This window comes from Rhinopithecus roxellana, chromosome 22, assembly GCF_007565055.1.
Source record: "Rhinopithecus roxellana isolate Shanxi Qingling chromosome 22, ASM756505v1, whole genome shotgun sequence".
Taxonomy (NCBI): Eukaryota; Metazoa; Chordata; class Mammalia; order Primates; family Cercopithecidae; genus Rhinopithecus; species Rhinopithecus roxellana.
Genome location: NC_044570.1, coordinates 7,830,554 through 7,857,711, shown reverse-complemented (window position 1 = coordinate 7,857,711; position 27,158 = coordinate 7,830,554). Strand labels below are relative to the sequence as shown.

The 27,158-nt window shown below is 46.9% G+C and overlaps 1 protein-coding gene across 9 annotated transcripts in view; it reads right to left on the bottom strand.

Annotated features, from left to right (window-relative positions):
- Nucleotides 1-22,637, bottom strand: part of LOC104667027 (ribonuclease H2 subunit C-like) — a 41,189-nt gene extending 18,552 nt beyond the window's left edge. Inside the window, exons 1-4 of one of the 9 annotated variants that reach the window (XR_004055818.1) lie at nt 21,935-22,637; nt 4,400-4,967; nt 2,379-2,423; nt 437-1,455 (exon numbers count right to left, since the gene is read on the bottom strand). Coding sequence is in view for 3 of the 9 variants with exons in the window: in XM_030926253.1 (XP_030782113.1) it covers nt 2,379-2,420; nt 3,918-4,143 (268 nt within the window). In the remaining 6 variants the exon portion in view is untranslated. The other 8 variants (XR_004055817.1, XR_004055819.1, XR_004055820.1 and 5 more) reach the window with 8 other exon arrangements.
- Between the last annotated feature and the right edge of the window lie 4,521 nt (nt 22,638-27,158).

Sequence of the window (27,158 nt, the reverse complement as noted above, 5' to 3'; positions counted from 1 at the left end):
CCATCCTTCCTTTCTCCTCCCACCCTCCCTCCCTCTCTCCCATCCTTCCTTTCTCCATCTTCTTTTTAAAATGTAAAATTATAAAGATTTTTAAAAATAGTGATACACTCACAGAGTTTCTTAAAGGCCAAGCAGTATCGACAGTGAAAAGCGAATACCCCACAGTCGCCATACAGGTGACTGTGGTTCCTGTGCACTGGGGCTCCCTTCCCATATGGAAGGGCTGTGGATGAACAGGCACATGCCTGCCCATTCATGGGGGGCTCTTGGTAGCAACATGATGCATTCAAAGATGTGTTTGCAGGCACTGGCAGTCTTCTAGGTGAGCAATGAAAAGGTAGTAGCAGGTGAGTGGAAAGGAAGTTTATTTCTGTGATTTTTAAAAAATCAACATGAAACTCACGTATCATAAAATTTGACATTTTAAAGTGTACAATTCAATGGTGTTTCATATCTTCACAATACTGTACAATCACCACCTCTATCTGTTCCAGAACAGTTTCATCCCCCCAAAAGGAGACCCCATAACCACGAGCAGTCCCTCCCTTTTCTCCCCTCTTCCAGCCCAACAATCGCTAAGCCACTTTCTGTCTCTCTGAATTTGCCTGTTCTGGATATTTCACATTAATGGGATCCTACACCCTGTGGCCTTTTGTGCCTGGCTTCTTTCACTGAGCACATTTTCAAAGCGCGTGTAGCATGTATCAGAACCCCTCTTCCTTTTTACAGCCAAATAATATTCTGTTGCATGGAGGGACCACATTGTGTTCATTCATTCATCTCCTGATGGACAGTTGTGCTGTTTCCACCTTTGGCTTATTGTGAAGATTGCTGCTGTCAACATGGGTCCACAAATAGCTGTTTGAGTCCCTGCTCCCAATTCTCCTGGGTACCTGCCTAGGAGTGGAACTCCTGGATCACATGTCAGTGATCTTCCAGATCAGTAACATGTCTTGTTCTGTATCTGAGCCTACCAGCCAGCCCCTCCTTCACTATTGCACAGGGTTCTCTTGCAGCTATGCCTCATTCTTTGTCCAAACCAAATGCTGGTGTTACACACTCGTTCTGAATTTTGGAGAAAATCTCCCAATGCTTCCAAAGTGGTTGCAACCACACACCTGCCTCCAACTCCCACCCCTCAGTCTGCGTTGACAGGGTAGGATTCAACCTTCATCATTTCTAACTTGATGGGAGAAACGGCATCTTCATGTTGGGGTGGGTCATTACATTTTCCTCTTGCACTGACAACAATTTTGTATCTGCTTTGTGGGATCATTATTAGCAAAAACATCACTGTGCGCAGAAAACTGGGAGAGAGATGAGTTCCTACTGTCTTGTTGTCGGCTTTTTAGGATCAGATGTGGTTATCATTCTCTCTTCCTCCAACAAACACCATTATGTAACTGTCCTGGTCGACCAGTTGTTCCCAATGCTAAAGCCCAATGGAGTCTTCCTCTGTGTACATAAAAGTTTATTTTTCTTTCAAAATAAATGTTTGAATCTCAATTAGACTGTCTGCCTCGAGCAGGACTTTCTGCAGGGCCCAGGATGCATATTTTCAGCATTCTGGTCAGTCAGAAACGTTCCAGCTGACCTTGAACTGATGAAACACAGAATGGGAAGATTCCAGGTCCTCAGTACCCTGGAGAAGAAAAACTCACAGCCCAATGAGTGAAAGTAACCAGAGAAGCTGATGAGAGAACAGAATGAAGTGTGCTCTGGGAGGAGAGATTGGAGGCCATGGATTGGGACCAGGGTGTAGGACGATGAGGGATATGAAATGAAGTGTAAGAAAAGCAGAAACTGGGCCAGGCATGCTGGTGCACATCTATAATCCCAGCATTTTGAGAGGATTGCTTGAGCCCAGGGGTTCAAGACCAGCCTCGGCAACATAGTGAGAATCCATCTCTACAAAAAAAAAAAGAAAAGAAAAGAAAAGAAAACAAATAGCTTGGCATGGGGGCACACACCTGTTGTTCCAGCTACTTGGGAGGCTGAGGTGGGAGGATCACTTGAGCCGGGAAGTTGAGGCTATGTGGTAAGCTATGATTGCACCACTGCACTCCAGCCTGGGCAACAGAACGAGACTCCCATCTCAGTAAAATAAAGTAAAATAAAATAAAATAAAATAATAAAATACTAGCATATTCCTAAACCACAGGTTTAGAAGCACAGACCTACCAAGAAATGAGTCTGAGACATTTAGAGAGTGTGTAAATGTTTGTCTCGAGGCGCTTATAATCTCCCACGAAGAACAGAGCTCTCAACACCAAGAAATTCCCAACACTGGCCCAATCCAACCCCAAAGTAACTACACAGCTGATGCTGTTAGATCCAAGCTGAAAAGAGAAGGCTCCCCTTGAAATATCAGCACTTACCAGGGTCATCAAGGGCGTCCGCCAAGTCAAAGTCTCTTTGACCTACTGGGAGCAAACAGGGCATAAGTCACCCCATGATAGAAAAACCAGAATCCCCCTTGTTCCTCACCTCAGGCTGCTCCCCTCCTCCTGCAAGCCTAGGGTCACCCAGAGCACTAAAACTAACCTGACTATGAGCTACGTGGGAGATGCAACCACCACCTCCACCTAGTCCCAGAACATACTCATTACCCAAAAGAAGACCTGTGTCCCCATTCAGCAGTCACTTCCCCTTCCACCTCCCCAGCCCCTGACAACCACTAATCCACTTTCTGTCTCCATGAATTGTCTGTTCTGCAAATTTCACATAAATAGAATCCTACAATATGTGGTATTTTGTGCCTTGCTTCTTTCACTGAGCATGATGCTCTTGAGTTGCGTTCGCGTTGCAACTTGTGTCAGAGCTTCATTCCTGCTCATGGCCAGGAAACTTTGAAGGAAGCCTCTCTCCAAGCACATAGACTTCTCTCCTGGACTCTGGACTGTACCACTCACAGCTTAGGACTGGCATTTCCTGCCCCCCCTCCCCACCCCACACAGAGTCTACGTTGAGAGGGGCTGCCCTAGAAGAAGGTGAAGCATAACAATGCAAGGATCCTGGATCCCTGAGAGACTATATGAAGCATAGGATACCTTTGCCACCTCACCTGGCTGCAACTCAAAAAAGAGACAAACTTTTCATTCTTTGGGGGATGTTTGTTACAGCAGCTAGCCTATGCTGACAAATACAGCGTCAGGAAGCAACCTCTGTGGACAAGCTGAGGTGCCTACCTGATCCAAAAGCAGTTAACCTAATGAATGTGTCTGCAGCAGAGAGAAGAGAACATTCACATCTTTGTGACTCATCATTAAAAACACACCACAGAATTTGTGAGGATGAAGAGTCCCTCTTGCTGACACATATGCACACCTTGCTCTCGTTCCTCCCTTGCCCCCTGCCAGTACTAACCTTGTAGAGAAAACACCACCAGAGAATTTATCAGGAAGTAGAGGATGCAGCCAGGAGCACATTGAATCAGCAGTTACTATGCATTGAGTTCTGTTGCAGTAATGCCAGGCACCCAAGCATCTCATCCGCCCACCCGAGGATGTTGGTATGACCAGCATGCATATTCCCCAAACGAAGAACCTGAGGTTCCGGAACGTTCAGGGCAAGGCAGGAGCAGAGTCAGAATCTGCAGAATTGTCCAGGGGGGACAACCTCTCACTCAAACACTAAGCCCTGGAGGAGACTAATCCTGGGGGAACCAGGTGAGCCCTCGGTGCTGGGTCTCTCCCACTCTGATGTCTGTCTCCCTCCCAAAATCTGTCTGCCTGGGTGATGCTTGCTCTGTGGGAAGGTTCAAGGGCTCCAACATAGATTCGTACAGCCTGTGGCATGGCTCCAGCCAGATGCCACCCAGGCAGGTTTGCGGGTCCTTGTGGAGGTAATCAGGGCCTCTCCAGAGCAGAAGGTGCATCCCCAGACAGGAGCCCCTAAGTCAGGACAAAGTCACAAACCTTGGAGGGGAGGGGGACTCTGAGCCCAGGGTACACACAGCAGCTGCCCCTGGACCCAGACTGGAGGCTGGGAGTTGGTGGTGCCATCGCAGGTCAAATCCCACACAGCCATTTCTCTCAAACTCTGAGTGCCCCACGTCCCTCTCAGATGATGTTCTCTGCTGCCAGTGATCACTGCAGGCTCGCCTTGAAGAACAATCCAGCCCTTCTTTGCTCCCTCCAGCATTCTCCCTATTTGTTGTTGTTTTCTTTTTGTTTGTTTTGTTTTTAGATGGAGTCTCGCTCTGTCGCCTAGGCTGGAGTGCAGTGGCACAATCTCAGCCCACCGCAACCCCCACCTCCTGGGTTCAAACGATTCTCCTGCCTCAGCCCCCTAAGTAACTGGGATTACAGGTGCATGCCATCACGCCCAGCTAACTTTTGTATTTTTAGTAGAGACAGGGTTTCACCATGTTGGGCCAGGCTGGTCTCGAACTCCTGACCTCAAGTGATCCGCCTGCCTTGGCCTCCCAAAATGTTGGGATTACAGGCGTGAGCCACTGCACCTGGCCTCCTCCAGCTCTCTTGGTCATCATGGTCCAAGCTGCTCAGACTGGGCTCGGGGACAGGAGCCACCTCAGCCTCTTGGATCCGTGCGATATCTCCCCTCCAAGGCTGCCAGTAGTTCCAGTCGAGACACCTGTCCAGGACCCCAAAGTTAAGCGTCTCAGCTGTAAACACACCCTGAGAATTTACATTCCAATCTGTGTTCACCGCTGACCAATATCTTTCACTGCGTTGTATCTCGGCCCATCCCAGCAATTCCAGGCATCCCCTCAGCAACTACTTAACAATCTCCTCCCAATCCGAGCACCCGGCCACTCCCTGCTGTTGCCCTAAATAACCAAAGGCCTCAGTGTTATCTCTCCCCTCCCAGCCCCTCCTCTCTGAAATGTTGTTGTATAAAACAGGCAGGTGGCATGGGAGGGCTGCAGACAGCTCGTCTCATCCTGCAGCAGGAGGCCAGGTTGCAGCGGAGGCTCCTTCAGCTTTGAGATGCTCTGGATGACCCTGGGGGATGACAGGAATTGAGGGTGGTGAGTGTCACAGAGGAAGTGGAGCCTGGGGGTTTTAGGCTTTGCCTGGTTTCAGGGGTTACACTGCAGCCAGAAGTTGCTACATTCATGACTCACACACACGAGGCTGTTGTCAGTCACACCCAGACCTCGTTACATAAACAAGGCAGACTCCGGCCAGCATCAGGCGGCCTGGGCACTGTGACAGTCCCCAGTCCTGCACGCCAGGCAGGAAATCTATCTCCCGGGCAGGGCCCCCTGTCCTCTCTCCTCTCCAGGGAAGTTACAGCAAAGCCACAGCTGGGGTCCTCATGGGCCTGGAGTAAGAACCCTGGGCTGGGAGATGTCCCAGGTAGACGATGCTAACTCCGGGGTCTCTGTCTCCAAGGTCGGGGTTGCACATGGTGCTATTGCTTTCACGGGGTTTATTTTCCACCGGGAACATAAGACGGGGCAGGAACAGGAGATCTGTTTCCCATTTGTTCTGCTTATACTTAGTGAACTCAGCAGCTTTTAATCAAATCCTTGTGTTCTAGGATCCCTAAACCCCCAAGAAGAAAGCAGCCTCATTTTGTGCTGGGACTGTGACAATGGTCCTCGGTTGCTGGCATCCTGGAGATGTCGATTAAATGGCTCCTGTTGGTGGGTGGGAGGGCTGAGCGTTACACATGAGCCCCCGGTAAAGCTGTGCTCAGGACCCCAGCCATGTGACACAGCGCTTTGAAGCATTCTTCTGTAGCCCGCAGTCACCAAACCCCTCTTGGGCCCAATTCCACCTCTGCCAGATTCAAAGATGCTTCTTATTGGAGTTCCCCTGCCCCCCACCCAAATTCCTTACGTTGATTCAGACCTACATGTGGTTCAGGCTTACTAAACAAGACGGCCAAGTGCAGGCCTCAGCAGCAGCCTCAGAAGCAGACGTTTCTCTCGGAACTTATCCAGTCCCCTGTCTCTGAGTCCCATTCTCCCCTGAGGCACCGAAGGAACTAGAATCCCTCTTCCCAAGACGGGTCCCAGAAACAAGAACGCCTCTCCCCCAAAGCCAGCCATAAAACCTAAAAACAGGATTCTAACTTTCCCTCTATCCTATCTGTATAAAGAGTGGCACAGGCCAGGCGCAGTGGCTCACACCTGTAATCCCAGCACTTGGGAGACCGAGGTGGGCGGATCACAAGGTCAGGAGATCCAGACCATCCTGGCCAACATGGTGAAACCCTGTCTCTACCAAAAATACAAAAATTAGCTGAGCATGGTGGTGCGTGCCTGTAATCCCAGCTACTCAGGAGGCTGAGGCAGGAGAATTGCTTGAACCTGGGAGGCGGAGATTGCAATGAGCCAAGACTGCGCCACTGAACTCCAGCCTGGCAACTGAGTGAGACTCCGTCTAAAAAAAACAAAAAAGAGAGAGAGGCCCAGAAGAATCTAGATACACAGGCCTGGCTGGGTTTCCCCGCTCAGACCTTCAGCATTGGATCAGGCCCTTTTTGTCCAACCCTATTTCTACACAGCTATCCAGACTTGGTTGAACCAAAGCATAAAAATAGACAATCTCCCCTTGTAACTTGGGGGTCTTTATTCTGAATGCTCCCCTGTATACACGTTAAATACATTTGTATGTCTTTTCTCCAATTAATCCATCTGCTTCATGTCCGTGATTTTCAGTAACACTTCAGGGGCCATGACCCCAGAAAGTCAATATAACAAACAGCAATTTTGCCAAGCAAAGAACGTGCCGTTGCTCAAATAATAATAATGCAATGTCAAGGCCAATGCCCACTGAACATTAGCTGCCACCAGCACAGCTGCCACGCAGCACAGGAGAGCAATCGACCCACAGCAAAACCTCTGCTTCCCACTGAATTATTTACTTCAATCTAAAGAAGAAAATCAGCTCCCGGCAGGCTCTGCGCAGAAAATAGAAACACACAGAGATTGTCTAAATCCCTGACCCCAGTTACAGCTATTGCCCCAGGATTTGTACACCACGGAACTGAATTAGAGTCAGCTGCAGTCATCACATTAGTAAATTCACACAGGCTCTTCTGTTTCACTCTTCAATCCAATATCCTTTGATCTGCGTGCCCTGGAGAAACAAAGCCCTTTAAAGCAATTGTTCCCTTCCTTCCTTCCCTTCCTTCCTTCCTTCCTTCCTTCCTTCCTTCCTTCCTTCCTTCCTTCCTTCCTTCCTTCCTTCCTACCTTCCTTCCTTCCTTCCTTCCCTCCCTCCCTCTCTCTCTCTTTCTCTCTTTCTCCTTCTTTCTTTTTCTTCTTTTAGATAGAACCTCACTATGTTGCCCAGGCTTTAGTACAATGGCGCAGTCTCAGCTCACTGCAACCTCCGCCTCCCAGGTTCAAGCGATTCTCCTGCCTCGGCCTCCCGAGTAACTGGGATTACAGGCGCCTCCCACTATGCTCAGCTAATTTTTTTTTTTATTTTTAGTAGAGATGGGGTTTCACCATGTTGACCAGGCTGGTCTCGAACTCCTGACGTCGTGATTCGCCCACCTTGGCCTCCCAAAGTGCTGGGATTACAGGCATGAGCCACCGCGCCTAGCCTTTTTTTTGTTTTTGATATTGAATCTCACTATGTTGCCCAGGCTGCAGTGCAATGGTGCAATCTTGGCTCACTACAACCCCTACCTCCCTGATTCGAGCGATTCTCCTGCCTCAGTCTCGCGAGTAGCTGGGATTACAGGTGCGTGCCACTACGTCCAGGTAATCTTTGTATTTTTAGTAGAGACGGGGTTTCACCATGTTGGCCAGGCTGGTCTTAAACTCCTGGCCTCAAGTGGTCCACCCACCTCGGCCTCCCAAAGTGCTGTAATTACAGGCATGAGCCACTGCCCCGGCCTGTTTTTTATTTCTTTACATAGGATTGTACTGGTTTTCTCTGAAGTGTGGGTTCATTTAAAGCAATCTTTCTGGGCTCAGCTGCTGCGGTTGAAGCCACTTAGTGGGTCTTAAACCCATAGAACCCTTCTCAGCTTGAGGAAGCCCACAGAGGGGAAAGTTCTGAGGTTCTACAAAGCTGGCACAAGGAGCCCGAGAAGAACAAATCTTAACTTCCTTCAGGCAAATCCTAAGGTTTCTCTTTGACTCCAGTTCAGCAATTAAAAAATATATATGTGAATATATAGAAAGCATATGATAATGGTTCTTGTGACTGAACTTGTTACTGGAAAGGATCTGAAATCAGACCCCAGGAGAGGGTTCTTGGATCTTGCACAAGAAAGAATTTGCAGCGAGTCCATAAAATGAAAGCAAGTTTATTAGGAAAGTAGAGGAATAAAGAATGGCGCAGTCTCAGCTCCACAGAGCTGCCCCAGGGCCACTGGTTGCCCATTTATATGGTTATTTCTTGGTGATATGTTAAACAAGGAGTGGATTATTCATGGCTCCTCTTTTTAGACCGTAGAGGGTAACTTCCTGACCTTCCCATGGCATTTGTAAACTGTCATGGCGCTGGTGGGAAAGTAGTATGAGGACCACCAGAGGTCACTCTCGTCGCCATCTTGGATTTGGTAAAATGTGGCCAACTTCTTTACAGCAAGCTGTTTCATCAGCAAGGTCTTTATGACCTGAATCTTGTGCCAACTTCTCATCTCATCCTGTACCTTTAGAATGCCTTGACCATCAGGGAATGCAGCCCAGCAGCTCTCGGCCTCATTTTACCCAGCCCCTACTCAAGCTGGGGTTGCCCTGGTTCGAACACCTCCAACAAACTCAACTCTGGTCCACCAGCCCGGTGCAGTAAAGGCGAACACTGCCATCGGGATTGCAGTGTAAGGAAGTGAGGCGTTTATTCCAAGCTATTTAGAGGGCATCAAGCAACTTCCTTGATGCCTTAAGACCCAACCCCCTGGGTGGCCAGTAGGTGAGGGTTTTCAGTGGCAAGGAGGCAGAGGTTACAGGCAAAGCCATAATACATGCAGGCTATACATTGCTTTGACCTAAAAAGGCGGGATACCTGGAAGCAGGGGCTTAATGTGGATTCAAAGCTTCCCTGATTTGTCATTGGTTAAGGAGGTGAAGCTTTGTGTGAACATTTGGGGTCAGCAAAAATGAATGCTAGTTTTGGCCCATGGGTGTGACTTCCTCTAGCACCTCCCTGCACCCCCCTCCACACCCCTCCCGCCACAACACACTCCAGGGAAGGAATTTAGAACAAACATTGGCAATAAGAATTCAGGCCTCAGTTTCTCTTACTCGATTACGAGCCAGCAGATGGCATTTTTTATTTGGCGGGGGTCTGGGTTCCAGATCAACTCAGGGCCATATAGTAAGATGTTATCTTGGCTGGGCATGGTGGCTCACACCGGGAATCCCAGCACTTTGGGAGGCCAGGGCGGGCAGATTACCTGAGGTCAGGAGTTCGAGACCAGACTGGCCAATATGCTGAAACCCTGTCTCTACTAAAAATACAAAAATTAGGGCGTAGTGGCGCGTACCTGTAGTGCCAGCTATTTGGGAGGCTGATGCATGAGAATCGCTTGAACCCAGGAGGTGCCAGAGGTTGCAGTGAGCCGACTGAACCACTGCACTGCAATGTGGGTGACAGAGCAAGACTCCTCTCAAAAAAGGATGTTATCTTTAGTCTTTACAGGAAACTAAACATCTTGAGGTCCTTTCTTCCTTGGCTGTTGTTCTACGCTACAATCACCTTCTTGCTTACTAAGCTGCTCTATGTACTTCTCAAGGCCAGTGAGGTGCCTGGAATTTCCCTTGACATTTCCCTTGAAGGAACTCAAGGTTTTCCTTTATTTCCACGCTAGGGAGAGTGCCTGGCAGGCCCCGAAGAGGCTCCATCTCACTCTCTCCCAGGACGGCATGATTCACAGAATAGAAAACATTAAATAATATGACTAGGTTAGGACCGTAGGTGACAACAGAAAGTGACAAGGAAGGCTGCTGCCCCAATGGGGAATCTTATTCCCAGTGGGCCTTATTTGCCAAGGGATGATTCCACTTTATCCCCATGGATAAGATGAAATCCATTTTGTTTTCTAATTGGTTATGAAGTTTTTGTTTGCAGCAGGGCAGGAAATCAAACACAGCTGGAGTCTCCTGCACACCTCAACATGAATATCCAGGGACTCCCTAACACTCAAGCTCACCGCGGCTGTAGACGTCGGAGCTGAGCAGGCCGCCCTGGTGCATGATCTGCTCCTCAGAACCCATGAATCCTCCACGGTCTCGGCATCCGAGCAGCCCAGCCTCTCCCCAGAAGGTCAACCAACTGGCCCCGCTCTTGACTTCCCAGTGACCGTATTATGCAGTTGCAGATTGAAGCTCTGTTAGAGCAACCATTGGTAATGAGAATTCAGGCCTCAGTGTATGTCTGTAACACAGCAGACAGTGTCTCCAGAGGTTGAAGTATTTTGTTTCAAAGAGGAAGGAATGATCATTCATCACAAAAGGCAAGACATCTTTGGTGCAAGGAAAACTTGAGGAAAATACCACAGACCATGCAATGGGGCACAGGTCAATGGTGTGTGGTAAACCAGCCTTCCCAGAGTGGCGTGCACGCGGATCCCTCAGGACATGGGTGACACACAGACTATGCTTCAGCAGGTCTGGCTGGGCCCAAGGCGCAGTGTTTCTCGTCAGCTCCCGGGGGATGTCAAGGCTACAGATCCATGGATCTCACTTTGCAGGACAGAGACTTGGTAATGGCTTCCCAGAGTTGCTACAATAAAATCCCAAAGACTGGGCAGCTTAAATAACAACCTCGATTCTCCCACAGTCCTGGAAGCTGGAAGTCTGAGATCAAGGTGTGGGCAGGGCCGGTTCCTCCTGAGGCCTCTCTCCTGGGCTTGTAGATGCCGTCTTCTCCATGAGTCCCCATGTGGTTGTCCCTCTGTGTATGTCTGTGTCCTCATCTCTTTTTCTTATGAGGTGTCCTAGTCCATTTCAGTCTGTTGTCACAGCATACCATAGACTGGGTGGCTTATAAACAACAGACATTGATTCTCCCACAGTCCTGGAGGCTGGAGGCCAGAGGTCTGAGATCAAAGTGTGGGCAGAGCTGGTTCCTCCTGAGGCCTCTCTCCTTGGGCTGTAGATGCCGTCTTCTCCCTGTGTCCTCACAGGGTTGTCCCTCTGTGTGTGTCTGTGTCCTCATCTCCTCTTCTTATGAGGTGTCTTAGTCCATTTCAGGCTGCTGTCACAGAATACCATAGGCTGGGTGGCTGATACACAAAACACATTGATTCTCCCACAGTCCTGGAGGCTGGACGGCTGAGATCAGGGTGTGGGCAGGGCCGTTTTCTCCCAAGGCCTCTCTCCTGGGCTTGGAGATGCTGTCTTCTCCCTGTGTCCCCATGTGATCCTCCCTCTGTGTGTGTGTCTGCGTCCTCATCTGCTCTTCTTATGAGATGTCTTAGTCCATTGCAGGCTGCTATCATGGAATACCATAGGCTGGGTGGCTTAGAAACAACAGACGTTGATTCTCCCACAGTCCTGGAGGCTGGAATTCTGAGATCAAGGCGTGGGCAGAGCTGGTTCCTCCTGAGGCCTCTCTTCTTGACTTGTAGATGCCATCTTTTCCCTGTGTCTTTACAGGGTCATCCCTCTGTGTGTGTCTGTGTCCTCATCTCCTCTTTTTATAAGTACCCCAGTCCTATTAGATCAGGGCACAACCTCCTGAGCTTATCGTACCCTTCTCACCTCCTTAAAGACCTCACCTCCAAACACAGTCATGTTCTGAGGTCCTAGGGATTAGGCCTTCAATATATAAATTTTGGAGGCGCACAATTCAGCCCTTACAGAGGTAACTCATTCATTGGAATACGAATGTGTTTGTCCACTGTGGCTGCTGCCATAGCAAAGTCCCAGAGACCAGGCTGTTTAAACGGTGGACATTGATTCCCCCACAGGCCTGGAGGCTGGAAGTCTGAGATCCAGGTGTGGGCAGGGCTGGTTCCTCCTGAGGCCTCTCTCCTTAGCTTGTGGATGCCATCTTCTCCCTGAGTCCTCATCTCTTCTTTTTATAAGGTCTGCAGTCCTGTTGGATCAGGGCCCAACCTAGTGACCTCGTTTTGCCTGAATCACCTCTTTTTTTTTTTTTTTTTTTTTTTTTTGAGACAGAGTCTAGCTCTGTCGCCCAGGCTGGAATGCAGTAGCGTGATATTGGCTCACTGCAACCTCTGCCCCCCAGGTTCAAGCGATTCTCCTGCCTCAACCTTCCAAGTAACTGGGACTACAGGCACGCCCAGCTAATTTTGTGTGTGTGTGTACTTTTTGTATTTTTAGTAGAGATGGGGTTTCACTGTGTTAGCCAGGATGGTCTCCATCTGCTGACCTCATGATCTGCCTGCCTCAGCCTCCCAAAGTGCTGGGATTACAGGCCTGAGCCACCGCACCCCGCCTGAACCACCTCTTTAAAGACCCCATCTCCAAACACAGTCACAATTGGAGGTCCTGCAGGTTAGGACTTCCATTTGTAAAATTGAGGAGGGTACAATTTGGCTCACAACAGAGTTAAACCATGGGACATGGTCAACAACAATGGGGATGCCATTGGACAGCCTGGTTCAGTGGAAACAACCAGGGTTTGGGAATTTGGAGACAGTTTCATCTCAGCAACATCATGCCTGGCCCATGCCCTGAATAATACTCTTCCTTAATTTTTTTTTTTTTCTGAGACAGTCTTGCTCTGTTGCCCAGGCTGGAGTGCGTCGGTGCAATCTCGGCTCACTGCAGTGCAATGGCACAATCTCAGCTCACCTCTGCCTCCCGGGTTCAAGCAATTCTGTCACCTCAGCCTCCTGAGTAGCTGGGATTACAGGCACATGCCTCCATGCCCAGATCAGCCCAGAATCCAGCCACATGAAGATTCCAGACCAGCCCAGAATCCAGCCACATGCAGATTCTGGATCAGCAGGTCTATGTGGGGCTATAATTGCATTTTATTGTGATTATAATACAATAAGAAAATATTTTTTAGAAAAACCTCAGGAGGCATTCATTCGGGTTTAAGGAAATGTTCTTAGGTTGAAATGCACTTCTTTCTTTTTCTTTGTTTTCTTTTCTTTTCTTTTTTTTCTTTCTTTTCTTTCTCTTTCTTTGTTCTGCTTCTGCTTGTTCCTCTTTCTCTTCCTCTTCTTCCTTCTCCCTTTCCCCTTCCTCCTTCCCTCTTCCTCTTCTTCCTCTTCTTTTTCTTTCTTCTTCTTCCTCTTCCTCTTCCCCTTCCTCTCCTTCTCCTCCTCCTCCTTCTCTTCCTTCTTCTGACAAGGTCTAGCTTTGTTGCCCTGGCCGCAGTGCAGTGGTGCAATCATAGTTCACTGCAGCCCTGAACTCCTGAGCTCAAGTGATCTGTCTGCCTCAGCCTCCCAAGTAAGGAAAACAAATATATTTTAGATAGATAGGTCAATAGATAGGTAGATGGGATATATGATTGATTGATTGATAGATAGATAGATAGATAGATAGATAGATAGATAGATATTGAAGATAGATATTGGAGATAGATAAAGATAGATGAACAGATAGATAATAGATAAAGAGATGATAAATAGATAGGTAGACTTTTGAGATAGATGAAAGACAGATAGAGATACAGGTATATATAGAGTTAGATATAAACATATCTTATTGGTTCTATTTCTTTGGAGAAACTTGACTCATATACATATTAACAAAGATCAAGAGAAGAAAAATTTAAAAATCACCCCAATCCCAGCATGTGCTGTTTTTTGGGAGACAGATAGATTTGCAAATGTTTTTCAAGCTTTTATACAATCTAATTTTGCCACATAAAAATGTGAAGATTTTTGTGGATGCGATGACTCCTCTTGGGTTTTTAAACATCTGAAGCACTCCCAGAGGCTGGGATTCACAGGCCACAGCAGAGTTTCCCAGCCTCAGCACTGTGGCTGGACACATCGCTGACAGGTGTAAGTGCCTCTGGCCCCTGATCCATCGGGGGAATTCCCAGAAGCTGAGCGGTGTCTGGGAGAGCGCCATCTGGAGGCAGAACCCCACTTTTCTACCCTCTGTGTGCCAATAAGAGAGAGGAGGGGGGCCTCAAAGGAAGGGTCAGTTGTTATCCAAGGAAGGTGAGACATTTCTTGGACTATGTGCTCCAATATTTGCCAGATGTCTTCACACTCAGGTGCCAAATAGCCATAGACTGTTTCTGCACAGCCCCTTCCTACTCCAACAAGGAAACTATGGAATGCTTAGCTTCTGGGTTATATGTGCAATGGCTCTATGCCGTATGAGGGAAAGATACTACAAGTTCATTCTGACAGTAAGATCCATTTAAAAATGCCCCAGACAACTATACCATTCCTCCTATACTGTACAGTACAACTATACTATACTTCCTATAGTGTACCGGAGCATGACATTTCCAACCTGTCCCCTTTCCCAGGGTTAGAAGTTATGACTAACAGCAGGTTCTCCACTACAGCACTAATGACACTTGGAGCTGCATAACTCTCTGTCATGGGTGCTGTCCTGTGCACTGTAAGGTGTTGAACAACATGCCTTGTCTCCACCCACCAGATGCCAGAACACCCATCCCAGTGCGACTACCAAAATTGTTTCCAGACATTGCCAAGTGTTACTTGAGGAACACAATTATCCCTGGGTAGCAGAAAAATGTTATAGATAGATGATGGACAGCTAGATAAATAGGTTGATAGATGGATGGATAGATAGTAGGTAGGTAGATAGATAGATAGACAGATAGATAGATAGATAGATAGTTGAATAGTTGGAGAAGTAGGTAGAAAGATAGATAGGTAGATAGATGATAGACAGATAGATAGATGATAGATGATAGACATGAGAGTTGGTTAAGGAAGTAGATAGACAGATAGATAATAGAGATGAGAGTTGGATAGTTAGATAGATAATAGACAATCAATAAATGAGAAAATTTTTGACAGATAGATCAACACAGAGATTAGATAGATAATAAGTGGATGTAATAGAGACAGATAGATCAATGGATAATGATAGATATAGATAGATAGATAGATAGATAGATAGATAGATAGATAGATGACAGAAAAATCATTGACAGAGATAATAAACGACAGGTAGAAAAATCATTGACATAGATAATCAATAAATGACAGGTAGATAATAGGTGGATATAGTAGAGACAGATAGGTCGATGGATAATGGTAGATGATAGATAGATCTATAGATAGGCAGACAGACAGACAGTATCTCTCATGCTAAGGCAAGATTCCTCAACCTCAGTCCTACTGACATATGAGGTTGGATCATTATTTTCTGTGGGGCGTCCTGTGCACTGCAGGGTGTTGAGCAGCATCCCTGGGCTCCACCCACTAGATGCCAGGAGCATCCCTGCCTCAAGGTATTGACAAGTGTCCCTGTGGATAAACATGATCCCTGGTTGAGAATGGCTGGATGGCAGCATCTGTACCTGGGGGTGTCACCTTGGGCCTGCATAGATTGAATGACACATCACCGAATTGGAGACCACAGAGCTGCCTCCCCACTGTGGCAGGGATCCATGAGACTCCACCCAAAGGTAACCAGATGGTTGCACACAGAGTCATCATCTCTTAAAAGAAGCACATAGCTCCGCTTGGGCATCGCCTGGGGTGCTTCTTAAGATGCAGGTCTCCCAGCTCCCAAATGCCCGACCCACGCCTACTGAATAAAGATCTCAGTGGGTGGAGACCGGGGTGGTGTTTTTAATACCTCCTCGCTTCAAGGTGATGACCTGCACATCAAAGACAGAGAATCACTGCACTAAATGGCTGCAATGCCCAAGGTGACAATGGCAGGGAAATGACCCATTTGTGGTTCCCTTTCCAAGCTACAAATTTGCTAGATCAAAGGATGGTTGCAGAGAAGGAGGGGACAGGGAGAGAGGGGGCACCAGAATGGAAGCAAGTCAAGAAAAATATAACTGAGACATAGGATGAGGCTGGCGTGGTTTGGGGTTCTGTACCCTAGCATGGTATGGCTTCTCACCTTAGGCGATCATCATAACTTTTTTTTTTTTTTTTTTTTTTTTTTGAGATGGTGTCTTACTCTGTCACCCAAGCTGGAGTGCAGTGGTACAATCTCAGCTCATTGCAACCTCTTCCTCCCAGGTTCAAGCGATTCTCCTGCCTGAGCCTCCTGAATAGCTGGGATTACAGACACCCCCCCACCATGCCTGGCTAATTTTTGTGTTTTTAGTAGAAACAGCGTTCTGCCATGTTGGCCAGGCTGTTCTCAGACTCCTGACCTCAAGTGATCCACCCAGCTCGGCCTCCTAAACTGCTGGGATTACAAACATGAGCCACTGTGCCCGGCCCACAACTTCCCCATATCCCAGTTTTTAGAAGTAAACTAAACAGCCTGTGACAACCTAATGCAGCAAGTAATGAAAAATACTTGGCGCAACACCTGACTTATCTTTACTCAACAGGAAGTACTCAGAAATATGATGTGCTACTGTTCAGAGCTCTGAGTGGTCTTTTTCATAAGTTTTTTTAGTCTCTACATGGAAACACAGCTCTGTACAAATGCACACACATTTTTAAGTCATGTTGATACGGACAGGAGGCAGGAAGATACTAGATAGAAGAGGGCAGTTCCCCAGCAAAGGCCCCACCCTCAAGCCTGAAAACCTGTAGTCCTAAATGGAAACAGGCATTCCTATTTTTGTGCCCAAATGTTGCCTTTTGACCCACCATGGCCCCCTGTCCTGTACCCATATAAACCCCAAACCCCAAACCCCAGAACCCACGTGCAGACAGACTGATGAGCAGAAAAGCAGAGGAACTGAAGAGCAGCACAGCAGAGAAGGAGAGAAGAGGAGAAATATCTGAACACTGAGAGGTGTTCAGCTGGGGATGGCTGGAGAAGAGATCAACCACAGGACAACCAAACTCCAGGGGAAGATCATCTTCCCACTCCATCCCCTTTCCAGCTCCCCAACCATCCCGCTGAGAGTCACCTCCATCTGGCAACAAACATTTCTGCATTTACCATCCTTCAGTTTGTTCGTGTGACCTGATTCTTCCTGGATGCTGGACGAGAACCCGGGTACTGGCCAGGTGCGGTGGCTTAAGCCTGTAATCCCAGCACTTTGGGAGGCCGAGACGGGCGGATCACGAGGTCAGGAGATCGAGACCATCCTGGCTAACACGGTGAAACCCCGTCTCTACTAAAAAAATACAAAAAACTAGCCGGGCGTGGTGGCGGGCACTGTAATCCCAGCTGCTCGGGAGCCTGAGGCAGGAGAATGGCGTAAACCCGGGAGGCGGAGCTTGCAGTGAGCTGAGATCCGGCCACTGCACTCCAGCCTGGGCGACAGAGTGAGACTCCGTCTCAAAAAAAAAAAAAAAAGAACTCGGGTACCAAGAGGACACTGAGCTAGTTAACACTTAAGCCACCTGCAGATGGCAGAGCTAAAAGAGCACCGTAACACACCCACTGGGGCTTCAGGGCTCACAGGCACCCACCCCTAGATGCTACCGTGGGGCCCAGAGCTCAAAAACACTCATGCTAGCTGCTGTATCTGCCTATCTGCAAGCTCTGCCTCCCGTAAGAGGTTTCAGTGTGTGGTGGTCAAACAGATGAACCACATCCCTGTCGCACGTCCTGTGGGGGGGGTCAGGGAACTCTCAGGTTTCAAATCTGATAAGGGAATAATGTACAATAGACTTGGAAGAGACTGTCTTAGCTAGTGTATATCCTGGACATGTATCCTTTTCTTTTCTTTTCTTTTCTTTTTAATTGATGCATAAGAGATGTACATAGCTTCAGGGTACATGTAATAATTTAATACATTTATATAATTTGTAAAGATCAAATCAGCATACTTGAGATATCCATCCACCTTAACTATTTGTCTTTTCTTCATATTAGAACCATTTCAACTCTTCTATTTTGAAATCTACAATAGATTATTGTAAACTAAAGTCACCCTACTGATTATCTAACACTAGTGCTTATTTCTTCTATCAAACCCTATAATTTTCCTTTTTTCCCTCAATAAATGACATTTCATACACTGCCCTTTGAGGTTTCCACTTCTGGTTCTCAGCTGTTAGAAGACATGATTGTGTCTCATGTTCCTTCATGTCCCTCTGGATTGGATGGCAAATACTAATTAAATACAGTGCAAATGTGGGGGTGCTAAAATGTCAACCTCTATTAGGAATATGGCCATATTCTTATTATTATCTTGTTTTGTATTGATAATTTAGTAATCATAATAATGATTATAGTATATTAACCATTAACAATACTCTGTTTTCTGTATTTAACTTTAAGTTCCAGGATACAGATGCAGGATGTGCAGGTTTGTTACATAGGTAAACATGTGCCATGGTGGTTTGCTGCACCTGTCAACCCGTCACGTAAGCATTAAGCCCCACATGCATTAGCTATTTATTCTGATCAATAATCTGTTTTCTTAAGTACTTCATAGCAATCATCCCACCAGCCTTGCAGAATGTTTCTGGGATCTTGGGAATGTGCTCCATTTCCAGCTGGTGATGGCTGAGGATGTAACAGGGTCATCTGTGCATTTAACGAATTACCCAGGACATACCCAGCTGTTGAGTTCACATCATCGTATTTACGCAGAAGGGCCCTGATCCAGACCTCACTTTCTTTCCAGTCCCTCCTGTAACGTCCCTATGGGGCGCTACTTGTGTCAGAGGCACTGGAACCAGAGCGACTCCATCTTGAAAAGGGGCTGGGCAATAGAAGGCTGAAACCTGCTGGGCTGCATTCCCTGATGATTAAGACATTCTGAGTCACAGGATGAGATTGAAAGTCTGCACAAGACACAGGTCATAAAGACCTTGCTGATAAAACAGGTTGGAGTAAAGAAGCCGGCCAAAACCCACCAAAACCCAGATGGCGACGAGAGTGACCTCTGGTGGTCCTCACTGTTACACTCCCACCAGCACCATGACAGTTACAAATGCCATGGCGATGTCAGGAACTCTGCATGATCTAAAAAGGGGAGGCAGGAATAATCCACCCCTTCTTTAGCATATCAAGAAATAACCATAAAAATGGGCAACCAGCAGCTCTAAGGGCTGCTCTGTCTGTGGAGTAGCCATTCCTTTATTCCTTTACTTTCCTAATAAACTTGTTTTCACTTTACAGACTTGCCCTGAATTCTTTATTGAGCGAGATCCAAGAACCCTGTCTTGGGCTCTGGATCCGGACCTTTTTCCTGTAACACTCGGAGAAGGGATGATTCTGATTTTCAGAAGACAAGGCTTGGGATAGAGCAGGATGCTCATTGGAGTCTTCCCAGAGAGAGCTGCAAGACAGCTCAGATTCTGCTGCCAGCTGCCCCCGTCCAAATCCTCAGTGCCTCAGTTTACTCATATCTGTGAGGGTTAATACTGAATGTCAACGTGATCGGATTGAAGGATACAAAGTATTGATACTGGGTGGGTCTGTGAGGGTGTTGCCAAAGGAGATTAACATTTGAGTCAGTGGACTGGAAGGGGCAGACCCACCCTCAATCTGGGCGGGCACCATCTAATGAGCTGCCACTGTGGCTAGAACATAAGCAGGCAGAAAAATGTGAAAAGAGACACTGGCCTAGTGTTTCGGCCTACATCTTTCTCCCGTGCTGGATGCTGGAACATCAGACCCCAAGTTCTTCGGTTTTGGAACCTGGACTGGCTCTCCTTGCTCCTCAGCCTGCAGACAGCCTATTGTGGGACCTTGTGATCATGTGAGTTAATACTTAATAAACTCCTCTCTATATATCTATTTCTATTGCATTAGCTCTGTCCCTCTAGAGAACCCTGACTAATACACCATCTGTAAAATGACATCAGGCACGACACTCCCGTCATAGGGCTGAGGGACAATCAACTAAGTTAATCCATGCCTAGTGCATAGGAAGTGCTGGTGTCATTCAAAGAATTTAGCACAGGACACGGTGTGGTGGCTGATGCCTGTAATCTCAAGATTGGGGAGGCCAAGGCAGGAGGATCGTTTGAGCTTAGAAGTTCAAGTCCAGCCTGAACAACATAGTGAGATCCCGTCTCTACAAAAAGTTTTAAAAACTAGTCAGGCATGGCAGCAAATGCCTGTAGTCCCAGCCACTCTGGAGGCTGAGGTGGGAGATTTGTTTGAACCCCTGGGGTGAAGGCTGCAGTGAGCTATGATGGAACCACTGCACTCCACTCTAGGTGACACAGTGGGCCCCTCCCTCAAAAGAAGTTAAAACACATTAAAAAAAAGAAAACATTTTATGTCATAAGTGCATTTAATACAACTACCCTACCAAATGCCATAGCTTAGCCTTACCTGCCTTGAAAGTGCTCCGAACACTTCCATCAGCCAATGGCTGGACAAATCATCTAGCACAAAGTCGACTTTATAATGAGGTTTGCATACCTCACATAATTTAATGAATATTGTACTGAAAGTGAAAAACAGAATGGCTGTATGGGGCCGGGCACGGTAGCTCACACTTTTAATTCCAGCGCTTTGGGAGGCCGAGGCAGGTGGATCACCTTAGGACAGGAGTTCGAGAGCAGCCTGGCCAACATGGTGAAACCTAGTCTCTACTAAAAATACAAAAATTAGCTGGGTGTGGTGGGCAGGCTCCTATAATCCCAGCTACCTGAGCTGCTGAGGCAGGAGAATTGCTTGAATCCAGGAGGTGAGGTTGCAGTGAGCTGAGATTGTGCCATTGCACTCCAGCCTGGACAACAGAACAACACTACATCTCAAAAAAAAAAAAAAAAAAAAAAAAGAATAGTTTTATGGGTACTCAAAGTACAGTTTTAGTTTGTACTGAATGCATACCAATTTTGCATCATTGTAAAGTTGAAAAATCTTAAATTGATCCATAGTGTCAAACCATTGTAAGTTGGGAACTGTCTGTATACTGCACTTTGTAGAAGTTGATTCGCCCAGGGGGATATGTTTAACCTTTGGCTCTTACTGTGAATGATATAAACTCCTGGAAGTACTTTTCTGGGGAGGTGGGTTTACTGTTGAACATGTCCCTGTAAACAGAAACTAATGAATGCATTGCCGCATCCTCCACTCACTAGGTGAGATCTGAAGACAGCACAGAATAATAAAAAATTCTCACTACAGATCCCAGACTATGTCCACCAGGATCTATCCATCCCAGCATTGCCTCTGCCCATAAACAGCCAACTCCAATCTTAATGGCATCCAAGTCTTTAAACAGGATAAACAGGAAGTGCGGCCACAGGAACATTGAAGGATGTGTTTTCATTCCTAACAGAAATACTTCTCCCTGTTAAGATTCGCCTGGGTATTCCCTTCTCTGGAATCGCCACATTAAAATGACCAAAGAAACTTACTCAATTGTTGTTCAAATCCTATTCTTTATGAATTCATTGGAGTTTCTTAAAGAGGTCCTCACACGAAACTAAAAACTCTAATCTTGGAGTCTGGGACAGCCAGCCTGCAAGTTCTTGTTGAAGTTTTTGATGTAAAACTATTCAGGTGGTTTTAATTTGCAAGAATGAATGACAGTGTTTAGGAAAAGGTTTAAAAATCTGAACAAATGCAACCCTCTGGCAAACGAATCTCTAATAATCCGCCCCATGGGATGAAGTCGTTTCAGCTCTATTTTTACCATATGGAAATGGTCAGAACTAATTTTTAAAATCAGAAAGAAATGATTGACGTTCCCCACATGCCCAGTCATGCTTGAGTCGTGGAGTTAAATAGGTCGTTTTTTAAAACCCTTGGGACACACGGATCAAAACAGGAAAATACGGTGAATATCTAAATTCTATCAGCTAACATCCTGCCCTTCTGGGTCTAATTCCCAGTTTCCAAATTGGAGCAGCCCGTCTTCTCCCTCCCCTCTCAGCCACCCATCGCTCTTAGTCTCCTTTCTAATCCCATTGGGCAAATTATCCCCATTCACTTCATAGCAACTCCTTTGGAAGGAGTTTCTTAAAGCGAGAAGAGAAAAATCCATGCCTAGGCAGATCTCCCTCAAAGCAAAATGCCTCTTACCTCGGGCGTGCATTAGAAAACACAGGAACGCAAGACAAGGAAGTCCCCACCAGCTCTCCATAGTTTACTTCAGGATGCAAGAACCTCAGCGGACTCCGCAGCCAAGCGGATTGTGAGATCTGGCCTCTCCACCCTCCTGTTGTTGACTTCTGGTCTCCCAGCTTGGAAGGAAGGGAAGTGATGTCTTCAAGTGGAAAATATGAACCGAACTGCCAGAAACAAATGGGCTCCAAGCTCAGATCCCAAACTCCACAGCTGAAAACCTGTGGGACCAGTGTAGGCACGCTCAGTCACGTCTCGGAGCCAGCCTCCCCGGGCTGCCCCACCAATCTGCAGCAGCGCAGAGGATGGGGACACCGGGGTGGTTCCCCAGCGCCAATGGGCAGCTCAGGCTTCTGGAAGCCGGCACACTTGCTTGGCAACTCTGCTCGCTGAGGGCGTGGGAGCTGTAGCAACTTCAAAGTCACCAACCCAGAAACCAGAGAAGACACTGGCCGCCTGTATCTTCCTCCTGCAGTACGTGATAGTCCAGTGATACCCAGTGTGGGGCTAATGCGCATGTCAGTGCAAAGACCTCAGTTGAAGTCTTGGCTTTTATACCTAACAAACTCAGTGACTTCCGAGACGGATTTATCATCCTCAGCCTTCAGTTGTCTTTGTAGGTGGCAGAACTAATATTTCAGCAGAGACTGTTGTTCAGGAAAAGCAGATGACACGTGGCTTTTGTGTCTTTCACTTAAATCTGAGACATTTTATCTAACTACCAAAATTTACATCTTCTATTTGAAATCTTCTTGGAGAAGAAATATGACTGGATAGCTCAGTTTGATGATTAATCCTGCTTTCACAATGTTTATTATTATGTTTTTCCCTGCAGCTCTGTGACTGTGTCTAATTTATCCATGTACAACTCGTAGGTTAACCCTTACACTCTACCTACCCCGAAGCAGTAGGCAAGAACTTAAAAAGTTAGCATTTGCAAACAGCTTTGAAGTCCTCTGGTAAATAGGTTAACTGCAGGAGAAAGGGGAAAATCAGTCTTAGTAATGAGGGCAGCTTGTGAATTCCCAGAGAAGCAGGATTCATGTTAAACAGACCCAAAAGGACAAATAAACCTTGGACTTTTCTCTCTGCACTTGTGAGCACTTGAAAGTGCTACATCTGTTCATGTTGTTGATCTGGTGTTTGGGATTTGTCTTCTATGTAATATCTTCTTCTTCTTTCTTTCTTTCTTTCTTTTTTTTTTTTTTGACAGAGTCTCACTCTGTTGCCCAGGCTGGAGTGCAGTGGTGTGATCTCGGCTCACTACAGCCTCCGCCTCTCAGGTTCAAGCAATTCTCCTGCCTCAGCCGCCCGAGTAGCTGGGATTATAGGCACCTGACACCACGCCCGGCTAATTTCTGTATTTTTAGTACAGACAGGGTTTCACTGCATTGCCCAGGCTGGTCTTGAACTCCTGACCTCAAGTGATCCACCTGCCTCAGCTGCCCAACGTGCTGGGATTACAGTCACCGTGCCTGGACTGCAACATCTTTATAAAGGTAAGCTACTTGGATGGATTAAGTTCCTGTGCAAACAGGGGTATGTGTGTATGTGCATGTGTGTGTGCGTGTATGTGAACGTGCATGTGCATGTGTGTGGGTGTGCATGTTTGTGTATGTGCGTGCGTGTGCATGTGTGCATGTGAGCGTGTGCATGTATGTGTGCGTGTGTCTGTGAGCGTGTGCGTGTGTGTGCGTGCGTGCACGTATGCGTGTGTGCATGTGTTCATGTGTGTGCATGTGCGTGTGTGCGTGTGTATGTGTGCATGTGTGTGCATGTGCGTGTGTGCGTGTGTATGTGTGCATGTGTGTATGTGTGTGCATGTGCGTGTGTGTGTATGTGTGCATGTGTGTGCATGTGCGTGTGTGCGTGTGTATGTGTGCATGTGTGTGTGCATGTGTGTGTGTGCACGTGTGTGTGCGCATATGGGGGAAATGCTCTAAGGCAGTTAGCTTGTGCAATCTCTAAACTCTGAATGGTAGAGTCCAGGACGCAGTTGATGCATTTAGAAAGATACTTCCTTCAAAGTCCCCTGACCCCAAAGAGGACTGACACTGTGACACCTGCTACAAAGTGGATGGAAGTCAAAAACCGGATGCTGAGTTACAGAAAACAGACACAGAAGAACGCATTGTGTAGGATTCCATTTCTCTGAAATGTCCAGAACAGGCAAATCTGCAGAGACTGAAAGCACATTGCCAGTTGCCAGGGGCTGGAAAGACATGGGAATGGGTATATTATGAGTTGCATTTTGTCCCCCCCAAACTTCATATATTGAAACCCTACCCTTCAGTACTTCAGAATGTGACTTTCTTTGGAAGTAAGATCTTTGCAGATGTATTACTTTGGTGCAAAAGCAATTACAATTTTCACCATGACTTTTGTTTGTTTGTTTTTTTGAGACACAGGCTCACTCTGTCACCCAGGCTGGAGTGCAGTGGTGCGATCTCTGCTCACTGCAACTACTGCCTCCTGAGTTCAAGTGATTTTCCTGCCTCAGCCTCCTGAGTAGCTGGAATTACAGGCATGCACCACCACACCCCGTTAATTTTTGCATTTTTAGTAGAGACGAGGTTTCACCATGTTGGCCAGGCTGGTCTCAAACTTCTGACCTCATAATCCACCCACCTTGGCCTCTCAAAGTGCTGAGATTACAGTCAGGAGCTAGCATGCCCAGCCCCTCGCCATTACTTTTAAAGGCGAAAACCGCAATTACTTTTGCACCAACCTAATCATTAGTTAAGATGAGGTCATACTGGAACAGGATGGGCCCCAATGCAATATGATTGGTATTTTAAAAGAAGAGAGAAATCTGGACACCGACATGCACACAGGGAGAAGGCCTTGAGAATATGAAGTGGGAGATTGGGGTGATGCACCTACAAGCCAAGGGATATTGGCAGCAAACCACTGGACGCAATGGGAGGGGCATGGAATCCATTCTACCTCACAGCGTCAGAAGAAATCAGCCCTGCTGGCTGGGCTCGGTGGCTCATGTCTGTAATCTCAGCACTTTGGGAGGCTGAGGCGGGCGGATCAGTAGAGATTAGAAGTTTGAGACCAGCCTGGCCAACATGGTGAAACCCCATTTCTACTGAAAATACAAAAATTAGCTAGGCATGGTGGCGTGCGCCTGTAATCCCAGCTACTTGGGAAGTTGAGGCAGGAGAATCGCTTGAACCCGGGAGGCAGAGGTTGCAGTGAGCCGAGATTGTGCCACTGCACTCCAGACTAGGCAACAGAAACAGAATGAGACTCTGTCAGAAAGAAAGAGAGAAAGAGAGAGCAAGAGAGAGAGAGAAGAAAGAAGGAAAGAAGAAAAGAAAGAAAGAAGGAAAGAAAGAAGAAAGAAAGGAAGAAAGAAAGAAGAAAAAGAAAAAGAAAGAAAGGAAGAGAGAGAGAGAGAGAGAAAGAAAGAAAGAAAGAAAGAAAGAAAGAAAGAAAGAAAGAAAGAAAGAAAGAAAGAAAGAAAGAAAGAAAGAAAGAAAGAAAGAAAGAAAGAGGAAGAGGAAAGGGAAGGAAAGGAAAGGAAGAAAGAGGAAGGAAGGAAGGAAAGAAGGACCCACCCTGTTTGCTCCTTGATTTCAGACCTCTATGCTCCAGAACTGTGACAGCTTAACTGTCTTTCAAGCCCCCTTCCCAGTTTGAAGCATGTTTTTATGACAGCCCCCAGGAAGCCAATATAAAAAACAGCTGCTAATGGGATTTCTTTTGGGGGCAGTGAAATTATCTTGGAACTAGGTTGAAATGGTGGCCACACAACACTGTGAAAGCAGCAAGCGCCCTGAATTGTTCACTTTAAAATGGTGAATTCTCCTGTCATCCCAGCACTTTCGGAGGCTGAGGCTGGTAGACCACCTGAGGTCAGGAGTTAGAGACCAGCCTGGCCAACATGATGAAACCCATCTCTACTAAAAATACAAAAATTAGCCAGATGTGGTGGTGACTGCCTGTAATCCCAACTACTTGGCAGGCTGAGGCACGAGAATCGCCTGAACCCGGGAAGTGGAGGTTGCAATGAGACGAGATCATGCCAGCCTGGGCAACAGAGACTCCGTGTCAAAAAAAAAAAAAAAAAAAACAAAAAAAACAGTTAATTCTATGATTTGTGAATTTCACCTTAATTAAAAAAAAAAAAAAAGTTTCCCAAAAGGTAGTGAGGAATTCGGTTAAATGGTTAAATTCAGGAAATCCTCTCAGATTGCAAAATAATTGCTAAGATTTCCACCATGCCTACCACGTGCCAGACAGTGTTGTATTTTACATGCTTCCTAAGGCAAGAGCAGATAAGCTTTTCTGTAGAAGGTCAGATAGTAAAGGCATTTATCTTTGCAAACCATATCGACTCTGCTGCAATATGTAACCAATGTGTGTGTGCCAAGTGGACTTTATGGACATAAAAATTTGAGTGTCACATAATTTTCATGCATTACAAAATATTATTGTTCTTTGGAATTTTAAAAATTATTCAGACATGTAAAAAACCATTCTTGGCTGGGCACCGTGACTCATGTCTGTAATTCCAGGACTTTGAGAGCCAGAGGCAGGCGGATCATTGAGGCCAGGAGTTCGAGACCAGCCTGGCCAGCATGGTGAAACCCTGTCTCTACTAAAAATACAAAAAGTAGCCGGGCGTGGTGGCGCATGCCTGTAGTTCCAGCTGCTCAGGTGGCTGAGGCAGGAGAATCACTTGAACCCAGGGAGTGGAGGTTGCAGTGAGCCAAGATCACACCACTGCACTCCAGCCTGGGCGACAGAGTGGGACTCCATCTCAAAACAACAATAACGACAATAAGAATAAGAAAATTCTTACCTTGAAAGCTGTACGAAAACTCACTGTGGGCAGATTTGGCTCCGAGGTTCTAGTTTACCGACATCAAAGTTGTGTGTCGCGCGAGTCCTGTGAAACACAGTTTTATCGCCTCTGCTTCACTACAGTAACCACAAGGACCACGTGGCCACATAGCTCATCTGCAGCCAGATGGCTGGTCGGGGCAGGCTGTGTGCCCAGCGGTAATACACGCAGGCTCCAGATCAGAGCACGTTAGGGGAAAAGCACTCTACTTCCCCGCTCGAAGCGTCAACTGATCACATGCTGGGAGCTCACAGACATGGCAGAATTTACAAAGCTGATTTTAATTTTCACATCCTCGATACATTAAAAAGTGAGAATGCACCTCCT